General features: G+C 40.4%; 1 protein-coding gene across 3 annotated transcripts in view; it reads right to left on the bottom strand.

The window, feature by feature from the left end:
- SRRM3 (serine/arginine repetitive matrix 3) overlaps positions 1-14,527 on the bottom strand; it is a 672,576-nt gene that overhangs the window by 231,235 nt on the left and 426,814 nt on the right. For all 3 annotated transcript variants that reach the window (XM_069614948.1, XM_069614950.1, XM_069614949.1), the window contains one exon: positions 1,902-1,970. In XM_069614948.1, the coding sequence (XP_069471049.1) occupies positions 1,902-1,970 (69 nt within the window). The remainder of the gene's footprint in view (positions 1-1,901; positions 1,971-14,527) is intronic.

The following is a 14,527-nucleotide window of genomic DNA, read 5'->3' as shown; positions in this document are numbered from 1 at the left end:
CACGGGTATTAAAGGTTTAGGGGTCATCATAAAATCTTCTATTAAAGATACTATAAAACAGAATACTGCGAGTGTCCTGACCAAAGTCATAGACCTTACTAGTTTATGGTCCCCTTTGTTCTTATCATGGTGGGGAAGTTTGGTATCTATCAAAATTTTGTTTGCTCCAATTGTACTTTATTTGTTATATATGCTTCCTATCTCCATTCCTGCATCGTTCTTTAAATCCATATATCCTTAAATTCATATGGGAAAAAAGAAACATAGGATTTCATCAGGTAAACTTAAAGCCCCTAGAGCAGATGGAGGAGTTGGTTTTCCCAATTTCAAAAAATACCATGTGTCGTTTGTTTTGCGCCAGGCTCAGTTGTGGTTTACCCCCACTATTCTAAACCCACCAAATTGGCTTATTTTTGAGAGAGCGATGGGTTTCCCCCACATCCCTACGGATTGTCCATATATCAAAGAAACCAAAAGATTCATCACCAGTAACAGTATCAACACCACCATCACTTATCTCAGATCATATTTACTCGCATTTATTCCCAATATATCTCAATTTGTGTCTCATTATATTTGGATGAATCCCCTGTTAAAGATCTATAAAAAAGCTATAAGTTGGAATCCATGGCTCTCTATGAGCATTACATTTGTGGGACAACTCTTTGTTAAAGGGATACGTCTTACTTTTAATGAGATGGTAGCCAAATATCATATTCCTATGACTTTTATGCGCCAATACCTAAATTTGATTGACGCTATTGTGGTAAAGTATTACTTGTTACTACATACTAATTATACTTATCAAGCTAACAAAGTGCAGTATATGTCTAATCAGAATTTCACCGCTTCAATGTTCTATAAAATGTGTACAAATATGTCAGATGATAAAGCCCCATGGATTAGTCAAAAAAATTGGAAATTTGATGGCTCCTTGTTGGATACCCAATTAAAATGGCCTCCTGTTTGGAAGATTATTTCTAAAGCTATTGTTTCGGCAAGCTTGCTACAGACTTTATATTTTTTCCACCATAGTGCCTTTATTACACTGTTGATTATCTTTAAAGGTGGTCGTTCGCAAGATGAAAACTGCTGGAGCTGTTTATGTGTAAGCGGTACTTTCAAACACATTGTTTTCGATTGTATCCATGTTAAATCCTTCTGGGAAGTGGTATGGAATACCCTTAAATCCATTTTTTATATACAAGAGTTTTGTTTCTCTTTCCTTTATCTGGGCAGCTCCGCTCTTCAACCTGCATTAGACAAGTATAATTGCAACCTGCTTGATCTCTTTATTACAGTAGCTATCCAAACTATTACATCTAATTGGAAGTATCTTAATCGTGTGAACTTTAAAATGTGGTGGAACACTGTATGTAACAACAACAGAATGGAAAATTGTAATGCTGTATCTCCTTTTTTACAAAGTAAACATAAATTGAAATGGAAGACATTAATTGAATATTTAGAAAATGTACCGCCTAGTCCTTAAAGTATAACACTAATATGTTGCTTTTTCCCTCCCTTTCCGTTCCTTTTGTCTCTGTTTGTCTAGTTTGTCCTATTTGTTTAAATTCTTCATAACATATACTGTTTACACCTATACGTTTATACTGAATTTGCATTCTATGCATTAGTATTTAGTCATAGCATATGAGGCCTTTACACATCAGTACATTTTCTGTAGATTAATCATTATGTTTTGTACCTTGTATTTTAGATATAACATTTTCTTGTATGTATTATATTGCCTTATATGCCTATGTATTCTTGAAAATAAAATACCTAAACTAAAAAGAAAAAGAGACCAAGATACAAAAAATATGAATAATGAACCAGACATGTTAAAGAATTGTCAAACAACTAGGGTGGAGTTTCTGGGCAGGGTGGAGTCATGCTACCTGTCTCGCTTGTGCTTTTTCCCACTCTTCTTTTTCTTGTCTTTTCGGAGTGGCGAGGAGCTGTCACAGCTGCTGGGAAGAAATAACAGAGAGGTCATTAGTTCATGGATCTAGACATGGATCGTATAGCTCCGTGACAACGTGCTCGTCTTGGAAGCGAGACAACGCATAACAACACAGATTTCAATGCTGGGTCCGTGCTTAGAAACCACTTCAGTATTAAGCATGTTATAAAAAACAATTATAATTATAATTATGGATCGCCTGAAGATGCTGACGATGAGTGTCTGGTGAACCATAGATGAGGAATCACTCAAACTACAGACTGGCTCGCGCAGTGGCCATGTTAAGCTTAGAAGTAGTGGCCGTGTGTGCTAATTGAAAAGGTTTTGATACACTGTGTGGGTGGGTGAAGGTATGTACAGTGGATTTACAGTGCACCAAATGAAATGGTTCACATTTTATACCACATAAGTCCTGCGTGCTAGGGATCATATAGACAAAGGGCAGAGGAACAGCATGATTACAAATAAGCTGATAAGACAAATGCGCTGATAAGATAAGGCCTTCAATCACTTGGGGTGTTGAAATAGCGATTGCGACATGCACTTGCTGCTTTATTAAGAACATAGCTAAATGAAAAAATATGTAGATGAATAGAAAATCCAGTGTAAACAAAAAACAGCATTCTTGCAAGGCTAATGGTTACATTGAGTGTACAGATATTAAGCGCTAAGTAGATTATCATAAAATGAAGACATGATTTAGCGCTGCCAAGAGTCCAGAGCTTGGAGCGCTTCAGTGGGAATAATCCCCCATTATTATAGTGGGGCACACGCAAGATATTTAAAATCACCTATGTAAAGTAGGTATGCATGAAGGCGAGGTGGCAGAACAGATGCACCAGTGGTAGCGGGACATTGAAATCACAATTATTCTCACACTATGCCTCCTTTACTAGATAGAAAAGAAAACATCATCAATGTTATGGTGGGTTTAAAAACCTTTTGCCTGAAATGTGCGAGTAGACTAGGCCACTTTAGTTAAGCCACCCATGCCACATGCCGCCCTGCAACCACCCCTGGAAGTTTACCTCCAGTTCACAGTCACTGAACATCAGAAAGAGCAGAGCTGGTCCTGTCCAAAATCGAGAGGTCTCCATTTGATCTTATCCACCAACCCAACGAAGTAAACAAGATCTTGCTTAAACAAGACTGGATGAGGCCAATGCCCAGGATGAGAGAATGGAAACTATATAAGAGACTCTCTCCCCCGAATCGTCCTCAGGGCTCCATTCTCAAATAATTTTTAAAAAAAGGGGAAATGATTATTGGGCCTCTAATTTTCTGAGATATAGTTTGAACCTACTACCCATTGGCGAAATCTGTCAGATAAGATCTTCTGAGACTGGAGTAAAGAAGGGATGTGCCTTATGTATGAACGAAGATGTGTTACAAAATAGAGAGCATCTGTTACTGCAGTGCTCTGCTCTTGAAGAGTGCAGATCACTCTGGCTGGGTAGATAGTTTTGTACACAATTGCACAGTGATGGATGAGGCAAATGTCTTCATTCGCATCTCAAGTGGGGATGAAACTGCTGTAAAACAGCCGTCGTAAAGATTTTGCACCAAGCGGGCCTGCTCAGGTTGAGATGGTAATCGTGGCCTCATAACTGGTCACTGACTGTGCTTTCTTCTTATCCTATTGTTAGCTTAATCCCTGTAAACAGGATGTTTATTTTAATTATGGTAAAGGTCCTCTCCCTAAGTGAGATTTTATGATGGATCATACTATGCAATTGATTTTGCTACTGAGTTTCTATGATTGAGAAATTATTTAGTTTCTTTTTTTTCTGTGAATTGAACTTTATTTTTTAAACTCGCTTTTATATAATTGTGTAAGTTTCAGTATGAGCAGCCAATAACACAAATACAAAATAAAAATGTAGTTATGCAAATAGGTTCAAAAACATGCTTTTTGCTGCAGAAAACAGGCTTTGCTTTATAGAGCTGCTCGGTTTTATACTTAGATTTTAAATTCCAGGATACACAGCTCTCAAAGATGCAGATAACGACATATGTCGGTATAATGTGTATGTGGTTGTATGCGTCGTTGAGAGCTGTCAGTCTTGGATTGATAAAGCTATGTATAATAGTGTTGTGCTGCCCCGTAAGGCAACGACTATTTTCTGGAGAAAAAAAAGCATACTTCTGAAGTAATTTGCATGCCCTCAATGCATTGCCCATTGGTTCTAAACGGGAGGTGTAATTCCTGGCGTTGTGGCATGTGTGGTTTAGCTGAACTGGCCCCTCCTAGACCAGATGTAACTGGCATATGAAATCAGCATAAAATCTAAGTAAATTCTACACTTAGCAGGAAGTAAGAGTGATGGGTATAAAGTAATTACAGGACAGGTGAAGTGGAGGGCTGTCAAATATTATAGCTGAGAGCATACACATGCAAATAAAAGTTCAAAGGCCACTTTTTATGTATGAGAGAGAGAGAGAGAGAGACAGACAGAGACAGAGACAGAGACATAGAGACATTTGCATACCAAAAGACATATACACCGTTCTGTCGTTTGAATTCAATGGGAAATGGTAGGCCAGTGAAATATTTAGAAGTTTGGATTAACTGATTTTAATTCAGCTTGTAAGCAAGTGGAGGACATGGGCCCATATTTAGTTTTGTCTGCACCTGGATAGTTTTTGCAGACCATCTAAAATGCAAGCGGAAGGAAAAAGGAGACATTTTAATGTTGAGTGAAAAGACAGAAATGCTTTATATCTGGCTAATCCTATTTCCAGGTCAGCAAATGTTTGCATCATTTAAAATTTGGTGGGGAAGTAAATATACCCAAGACCTACTTTATAAACATTTTGAAGGCTTTTTAATTGATAATTTATTTTTTGTAGCGATCACACTTTTGTCATCAAAAGTCGAATCGCCTGTTGATGTGACAGAGGGATGCTGTGGACTGAGGGGCAGCCCCACCTTCAATTCTTCAGGGCTCAGCATACCACACAACATGCAGGGTCGAAGATTGGTTTGAATAGAACAGCTCCTGCAGTTCATGAGTTCAAGGAATACTGCTACAGCATGCACATAAACAAACGTGAAAGGGTCACAGGGAACAGCATACAGCACAGTAGGAAAAGAAGTTCAGAGAGCCCCGGGACTCTAGTTTGCAGGCGGTTTCTTCCATTAGACAACATCCAGAAGGCAATTTTCTTCTCCAGCCAATTTCACAATGTATGCATAGTATACATATTAGCACGCTTCTTGCGTGTATCAAACAAGGTCTGCAAACATGAAACTATGACACAGGTTGGGCTTGGTTGTATACAACTTAAAGCAGTACAACCATAATATAGTTTGCAGAGGTCTCAAGTTATATGTGCCATGTCAGGTTTGCAGTAATAAACTTATCCTGACTTTTATACTCATCATATTTCATTTTGGTGTATGTAGTCCTTCATTGGACCTCACCCTGAGAGGCTTAGAGCACAGTTTGGCATTATGATATGATAGGATAGGTTATTTATAACGTGCTTAATACCCAGAGGCTTCTAAGCGCGGACCCAGGGATCGAACCTGTCATGCTCCGTGTCGTCTTGTTTCCAAGGCGAGCACATTACCCCTGAGCTATCCTCCCGAGTCATTGCTTTTTCAAGGAACATGGCCTGGATTTTACTCTGCCAAAGACCAAAATCATGGCTTTAGGGAAGGCTGTATGAACATATGTATGATCCATCGAGAAAGTTATAATTGAAGTTCAGGGCTTACAAAATTACTGGGCCTTTTGTTTTCTAAGAACTGTAGTTGGGCACTTCACATTGGAATGATGGCAAAAAGTGTACAGTCCAACATTGGGGGGGGGGGGGTGTACAGTTTTATTATATACGTTTAGCGGTAAGAAAATTGCTAAATATCTCAAGATTTTGAAGGCCTAAGTGCATTCTTTGACTCTAAGGCAGTGAAATATGGGGTTATACCAATAGCGAAAGCCATCTGTTTTTAAGGATGGTGTTTGGCCTTTTGTCGAACACACTGGATGAGGCAATGCAGCTTGAATTAGGGGTTTGGAGTATTTCTGTTTAAACAGAGTGTACATTTTTAGATTTCTTTTGAAAAACAAAAACTGCTAATTTTAAGAAGCCTAACATTACAAATGCAGTTGGGAAATATTGGGCCTCATTACACGGTAGGCGGTAAACCATGGCACTATTAGCGCCATGGTTCATGCCGGTTTTTTACCGGTACCGCCTTGGAGGAAAGGGGAATTACCGTCCTATTCCAAGGTTGGGAAGGCAGTAATTCCTCCTTCCTCCATTGCCCTTCCCCATTCCCATTTTTGCCCCATAGGGCATAATGGTAATGGGGAAGGTGCTAATTACGGTAGCGCAAATTGCGGTACCGTAATTAGCACCCTGGTCCCTTTGCGGGTTGGATTTTAACGCCTGCAAAAAGCAGGCATTAAATTCCCCAACCCGCAAAGGGATCTCGTAGTAAGGCGGTAAGGATTTACCGGTACCGGTAAAATACCGGTACCGGTAAACCCTTACCGCCTACCGTGTAATGAGGCCCATTGTCTTCATTAGCCCAGGTTAAATACTCCTGGTTTTAAAAAGGGGGAAGATCTATTTATAATGTTGGGGTTAGTAAGGAGACTTTAATTAAGGCCGCATTACAAGATGGGCAATGCGGGTTAAATGCAGCGGTATTACTGTATACTGCCACATTACTGCACCGATCAACTATAGGGTTGGCGGAAAGTTTGAGGATTCAGCTCCAGCCATGAGCTCGAGGTAAATCCACAACTTTCTGCAAAATTTCGGCAGAATGACTGCTGCCGTTAGTCAACCAAAAATGCCCTGTGGAGTCCTATGGACTAAAGAAAAAATGGGGATTTACACTGCCACCACCACTTGTAATCCGGTGGTAATAACACAGGACCAAGTGACGGTAACAGGAATTCTGTTTGGTGGTATTGGGCGGATTTAACGCCCAGATACCAACAAACTCATTATGAGGCTCATATGTCCATCCTAACAATTTTAATTTTATATCAGATGTATGAAATTATGCAAAATCACCTTTTAAAAGATATGGTAAACCGTTTTAGATGTTATAATGTTGTTTACTCTTGTTCTTATAATCAAGTGATAGTAAGGGTGTGTTTTATCTTTTAATATATTGTATGTTATGCTGTTTTATATGTTAATAGCTAAGGGTGAATACAAGTTATTTACTACTACTGGTTGTATAAAGCTGAAAGTAGTACAACCAGTCAACCACAAGGTCGTTTGCAGAGGTCTCAAGTTATGCCATGTCCGGTTCCAAGTAATAAACAAATCCTCACTTTTATACTCAAATTTCATTGTGTTACAATTATTCCTTCGTTTAGAATATGTACAGGAATGCAAAATGGAATGCACTAAAATGCCAGGACATATATAACATGGTTTGAGAGTTGTTATCAGGATATCGTTAGAAGTGTTTAGAAAGTTGTGATGTTAGTTGAGAAAAGTGGATAGTGATGTTTCTGCATTGTTAGCTTTAGCTTTAGAAGGTTCATATTCAGCAGTTACTTTGCATCCATTTTACTGATCTGTGGCAGCAGAGGAAACATGCATATGTTTGTGAAAAGCTTTTGTAGGCTAAACACAATAAAAAATAAAACATAAATAATAATTATTTAAAATTTTGTAAAAGCCACTGAATCTTTCATACAGTGAGGTTTACTTTTTTGCCTGTGACAATTCCTCCTAGTAAGTGTGAATGTATGAGTGATTTACGCTTCTATGGGTACATTGAGACTTACAGCATCCATGTATTTCTATTAGTAATCTAATCTTTCCTGACAACAATTTGAATCACAAAATAAACCTTTCTTTTTCAATTTGCTTAGTTTATTTCTACGTCTGCTTTTTAAACATGCAAATAATTAGCTTTTTTGCAGCAGATATGTTATCACATCACACACAACACACAACATGCCCTTGTCAAGCGATGATTCAAGTCAGGTGCTTCTATAACACAATTTCTTGTGTGTTCGGAAAGTACAGTAGTAACACTCTGATTTTGTTGGGCTTGTCTCACTTTATGATCTGAGTCAATGGAAGGGAGTTTTGATTAAATTGTGTAATTTAGCTATTCACCGCAAAGTATAAAAAAGGTTTTAGTAACTCAAAGATTAACCTGTTTCACATTAGCATGCAAAAGAAACCTCTCTGATGAAATTAATAAATCTTCTTGAATTCCGTGGACCCCTGGCAAAGGCATATGTATATTTTGGAGGCCCACCCCATCAGGAAAGCCTGACTACATCATGTCAGATGGTCATACTTTTTTATTGTAAACTTTTAATAGCAGATGAGGTGAGTGTTAGGATGATTATCTTTTTGCTGCTTTCCTCCGATAGACCTCTATGGGACACTGTTTCTTTTTGCTTTATTTTGGCTCCTTGCCTGACTTCTTGGAGGTAAGTAAAACATTCTGCTTTACTTCCCTTGTCTTTTGCTCATTCGTATGGGGCAACTGATCAGTCCATAAGACTGTAGGCCTCATTACAAGGTTGGCGGTTATCTGCTGGTGCAACCCGCGGGTTGCCGCCAACCCCGTAACACCGAAACCGGCAGCTGACTTCCCAGTACCACCGAGACATTACAAGTCCTGGTGGCGCGGGAAATCAGGCCCCGTATTTTGTTTGGGAGTGGGGAGACGGAAGAGGTGGCACCGTTGCTAACGGTGCCGGTGCTTCCGTGAAGATTCTGCCTTCTGTGGCCGCTGTGCCCTGCAGAGTCAGACCTGTTGGTCGCAGCAGCTCTGACAGGCAGACTGTTAGTGTGGCAGTCCAGAAATGAGGGTGATGGTAAGCTTACCAGCAGCCTTGTTTCTGAACCGCCACACTTGTAATGAGGTCCAAAATGTGTCTCTCTTAGTACGTTTCTTGTATTATTATAATTGCAGACATCACCTTAAAAGGAAGTATGGTTAGGATAATTTGTTTTCTTATAACTTGTTCTGTAGTGGCCTAGGATGGGCTGGTGATAGCAGAAATTTTCAATCATGTTTTATACTTTTGCATTTACCGCAAATGGCTACAAAAGGTGGCTAGCATGCTAAGACGGCTGTGTCGCAAGGTTTTTGCCTCTCCTGTGTCCATATTGTTCTTTAGCCTTCTTTCTGCCCTCTTGTGTCTGGAATTTGTATAAATGGGAAGCCCTTTCTCAGGAAAAGCTGCTGATTTCCCAGGCAAAGGCGTGGTTTGTGTCTGAGTCTGGATGTGGGGACTAGGACTATCTGATGCCAGTACACATCCTGGTATCTGAAGGTCTGTTGCTGGGCATATGTTATGGCCAGTGGCTATCCATGATAGGGTAGCATCTGCCTGTTTGAATGGTGTGAGAAATGTCAGTCAGAATGTTAGATAAAAGGAGGAAGCCTGCAGTCATTCAGCAGATCATTGTTGATGCCAAGATATCAACGAAGAAGAGCAGTCCATGGATGACCGGAGGACGACTCCTGCAGCTGGCCAGTGCCAACTCCAGTGATATCCCACATAAGCCCTGCTCCTCTGCCTGAACTAAAGAAGACCCTCATTGCTGCTTCCACCCATGGACGAGTGGGAACAACCAGTCTCAACCCTTGATCCATGGGAAGTGACCCTGGACCAAATGGTGTACTGACAAGCTCTCTTGGGCTACCTCGCTGCAGACGTAATTCCGGCTGCATCCTTGGAACTTGGAGGATCTCCAACTTGTAGTACAGGACACTGTTCCTGCATTTTAAGTCTTTTTGCATTTACGTACGCTGTGCATCTTTTGAAGATCGCCTGAAGCTGCCTGATCGTGGTGACTCCTGTTGCAGTCCATCTTCTTTGCATCCTAGATGTGTCCTGATGATGCTTGATCTGCAGAGATCTTCATCTTTTCTTCCTTTGGTTGTTCAGCTGGAAGGTGTCTGGAACTGAGAATCCAGCACTGCAAATGACCAAAACCAAATCACACGTCCAAAAGGGACCTTTGCACCAGTGATCCTTGGGCCTTCTTCAGCCGGACAAAGCACAGAAGATTGTGTTCCCAAAGGATTGTGGAACCTCAGAAGTGGTGTCTGCTGAAATCGGTGTCATGGAGTAAGTTACCATACCTGTTCCTTTCTTCCCCCTGTTTTCCATAGGGTTACTGTCCCAAAATCACTCTTTCCTGACTTTGCTCAGTGGAGGCTTAGTCAAAGATCCCTTCATATGCCTAGCCCAATGTCTGGGATTGAGTGAGCTTACTTACCTGAACTGTACCTATTTTTTTTACTTTGTATCATAACCACTGGCATCGTCCAACCACATAGTAAACCTTCCTGAAAAGTGGAACCTTCGAACTGATGACCTTAGGGCACAAGGCACCAAACCATCTTAGGGTTGGACTTACTAACTGTTAGGGAACTCGGTGTTTGTTACTCTGAAGTGCTTCTTCTAAACTTTATGCATCTGACTACTTACCTGTTTTACGCTAGTTATTGAATCATATGTTTCCTTTCTTCTAAGTGTGAATGCATATATCGTTTTATAGTAAGTGTGTGACATTATCTTCCTAGCGGTTTTACTTGCTCAATGTGCATTTCAAAGACCTATATTTTTGTACTTACCTGTCTAACTGGAATTATTGGTCGTGTTCTGTGTGGACTCATTGTAGCCGTGGGGGCCACTCTTACATTCCTCCTGAGTCTAAGCCTTGCCGCTCTGCTATCTACCTTGATTGGATTTTTCTGGATCTCAGTGTCTTCCTCTTCACTTCAATAGGTTGGCCTCCCAAAAGCCACCCTTGGGCTTGATTTGGGAAATTAATTTTAAAAGTGAGTAGACAAGTGAATTTTGTGAATGCACAGATTAGCAAAACAATATCTGTTTGCATGCATCCATACGAGTTGCTCCCCCCTCTTTTGCATGGTCAAACCTAGATTGTCATTTTCCTAACCCTCATACCTTATCTGAATTAATTCTGAATTGGAATCGAAAATATGTCTAATGCTTTGTGCCAGGTTTGTAGAGGGTACATGCATAGTTCTCTATAAAAATAGTACATTTGACATTTTCGTTAACCACCATTTTGACAATCCACTATCTAACTATAATCAAACATGCAGCAGCCGTAGCAAAAAACAAAAGTCCTCCACGTGTCCAAAATCGGTAAGCACTAATCTCAACACAGGGCATTTTTTGTGCTCACAGGAAATATACTGATTTCCCACAATATATAATTGCCTATGGAGGCTGAAGCCTGCACTGTACAACCCTAGATATAATGTTAGTCACTTGCACTTTACATCAAGAGTAGGCCGAGTTCTCCTTTTGCTCTCGTTCTTTCTATCTTTGGCCAAGCTGATGGCCTGTCTGCTTTAGTTTTCACATGAACTTGAAAGTGGTAGTTTGGGAGTAAAATGCAAATTGGAAATTGTTATGAGTGTTCAAGATTTTAATTTAATGATTTGTGTATTCTATCAACTGACTTTAAAAATGTATTCCATATAATAATCCTCTCTGAGCTGCTTAGTCTACTCTTCTGCTTTTTTAGCTAAACTATCGTTTTTTCCTTCATTATAAGCGGATATACATGTAGGTTAGGCAGTCTACCTAAATGACGATGCAGTAAATTTAAGTTCTTAAAATGCTTTCTTAGTCAAATTATAGTGTGAATTTGAAATATTTAAAGAACGATTTATGCCAAGGTTTCGCCTTTCCTTGAGTTGTTGAATTGTCCTTTTGCTCTTGTCACAAAGAAGGGGGAACAGATCATGCGACACCAATCTCAAAAGAGTTTATAATTACCAAAAGATAGATACTCTGGCAGCTTCTGACAACATATTGTCCATAGAGTAACAATCAGGGGTGTTCCCCTTTTAATTTTGGTGCTCCCTCCTTATTGTTCTCACTAGTCCCGGTTTTGCTTATATAGGTAGGAGTCCTAGACTTTTTAAGAACAGGAAAATTATGTTCAGTAGTGTCAGGATGGTGGAGTAACTGAATCTAATACAGGGGTTTAGTCTAAGGACCTAGTGCTCTTGTTCACTGTCAAAGTCCCTAATCTAATCAAAGAGTACGTTGGATTGCAACCACGTGAAAAGCAGCCTTAAATTCACTCACAGTCTCAGGTATTGTTAGTGCCCAGGCCATTTTCTTTCGTGGCTTTTGCAAAGAAAGTGTTCGTACAGGTTGCGTTCTCCTGAAGTCCATAGATTTCCAAAAGTCTCCTACTGGAGCAAGACCATGTGTTTCCAGGCCCCTTGCTCTTGAGCCACTGTCAGTGGATTGCACTCTAGTACCATATCAAGGTCTCATTATTTAGCCCTGTTGCCCTGGGAATACCTTCAATAGTCTAGGCAGGATTTTCTGCACCACTGCCTGTATGATTTGCAGGCTGGAGTCATTCTAACCCCACTGCAGCCATGGGTTATTGTCAGTTTGTGAGCCCACTGCTGGTTCTTCACCAGTTTCTAGAATACTTCATTTCCTGCCAAACTCTAGCGTCCACAGGATAGCAATGCTTCAACCTCTCCTCTCTAACTCTTGTTTACTAACAACTCCCGCTAGGATTGGACTATAGGGCTCAGTAGCCTACTCAAGCTACTTCTTTTCAATACTCTCTGACTCTTCCCAACTTCTGGTTTGCAGGTTCCAGCAGACTCAGTGCACCTCCCTCGCTAAACATTTTCAAGGACTTGCAAATTTGACTTGGCCACCTTCTGTTCTCTCCACTTTCTGCTTTAGCTACTAGCACAACTCCTTCCTGGAATGTTGTCCTAGCTGCAACACCACTGGCCTCCTCATGTCTTTCACACTGGGGTACAAGACTCAAGTCTCTCAAAAAAGGCAGTGATTGACTGGGCCCTTTCATCCTTAACTTGGCATAAGGTTATTGCCTGGCTTTCTGTGGCCCACCTCCCCTCCACGTGTTAGTCTTCTCCTACTTGTGGATATCTTGTATTGTGCAAAGGGTGAAGGGAATTAGAAGAATCTGGATTATTGTTAGGTCTTCACCAGTAGGACACATGAGAATCTGGTTCTGCCATCAGCTGTTAAACCACTCCCCTACTTCGCTAGCAGTAAAGGGCACAGAGAGTTTGAAAGAGCTGTATTATTGCGAGGTCCGCTGCGTCTGGGAGCTTGGAGACTCCTGGTCTGCCCACAGCTGTTAAGTCACTCCCAATTTGGGAATTTGAGAGACCTTTGTGAAGCCTTCGGAGTATTCAGTGGATTTGAAAGTACCCAATAGTCGTGATTACGACTGGGAGGCCATTTGGTCAGAGTGTCTACATTTTCTGAGGATGAATTAATCAGCCTGGCATACTTTACCACTGATTTCGTATGGTTGACACTTTTATAAAACTGCTCCTAAGGTTGCCAGGTGTCATATCTCTATGCAGGGTTTGAAGCCTGAAATCTCGCCCTCCAATAACACCTTCATGCTGCTTGCTGTTTATTGATTGTATTCAACCACACTCCCGTAACTGAGAAGTTATAATTTTCACTTCTCTCGCTGCTGATTAATCATTAGGGTCACCCAGGATTACCAAGGAGTTTTTTGAAGTTACAAGCTTTACTCTACGGTTTTGCACATATGCTTACTGCACAGGAAATCAATGGGATGCTCCAAGATGCTTGCCTGCTGCCATTTCCACTAGCCCATTATTCTGAGTATAGTGCTGAGTGAGTTTTGGGCAATGGTTGTCTGCAGATTCTAAACTTTGGACAAACTCTGTGAACCCTTATTACCATGTATTTTTAAAGCCACTCTTAGACACTTCTGGTACGTTGCACTTTTTCTAGTATTCTACATATCTTGACTGTTTTCTTTTTTCCAAGTTCACTGCACACATAATATTATTGTCATAACAAAAGGGAATTGAAATACCTCATGATCTCCTCCTCCAGCACAACATTCTACTGGGTTAGCTAAGATAGCAAGTCCAATAACAGAGGTTAATGTATGGCAACAATGAATCCCTCTTAAAGGATCTTGACAGTAGGGGGTCACATGAAACTCCCTACCAACTATAAAGGCAAACCAAGGTCATGTCTTGTTAAACTTAAGTCACCAGAAACTTTGATTCATTCCTACCCAGGGATCAGCTCAAAGTAAATGATGGGAATATAATCTTCTGGATATCATTAGTGTAGAATTACATCCCCAAATCAGAGTACTCAGACCAAACCAAATAACAAGCCAGTCAAAGACCAGTTAGCCCGATTTGAAATCCCAAAGAGTGCAAGAAGGTGGTATGAATATCTTAATTACAATTGAAATACAATCAGCCTTGGAACATGTTTTCACAGTGTTAGAATATGCTGGGATATGTGGTTTCCATCTTTAAGAAAGGGGACCGCTTAGACCCACAAACGTATAGGCTAATAACACTACTAGATGTAGACAGCAAAATATTTTCTGGCTTTTTTCTTCATAAGCTTGAATCCTGGGCCATTATGACTGGACATCTCAATACATTCCAATCTGGTTTCAGGCTTAACATCGGTACTTCTCTAAATGGCCCAATAATTAATGTGGTACAACAGAATACCCCTAAAACTAGCCAGCCCCTTGTATATATGGGCTTTGTGGATGTTGCATCTG

The sequence above is a fragment of the Ambystoma mexicanum genome, chromosome 9 (genome assembly GCF_040938575.1).
Source record: "Ambystoma mexicanum isolate Mex_15411 chromosome 9, UKY_AmexF1_1, whole genome shotgun sequence".
Taxonomy (NCBI): domain Eukaryota; kingdom Metazoa; phylum Chordata; class Amphibia; order Caudata; family Ambystomatidae; genus Ambystoma; species Ambystoma mexicanum.
The sequence above is the reverse complement of the archived record's forward strand: the minus strand, read 5'-3'. Positions and strand labels throughout refer to the sequence as shown.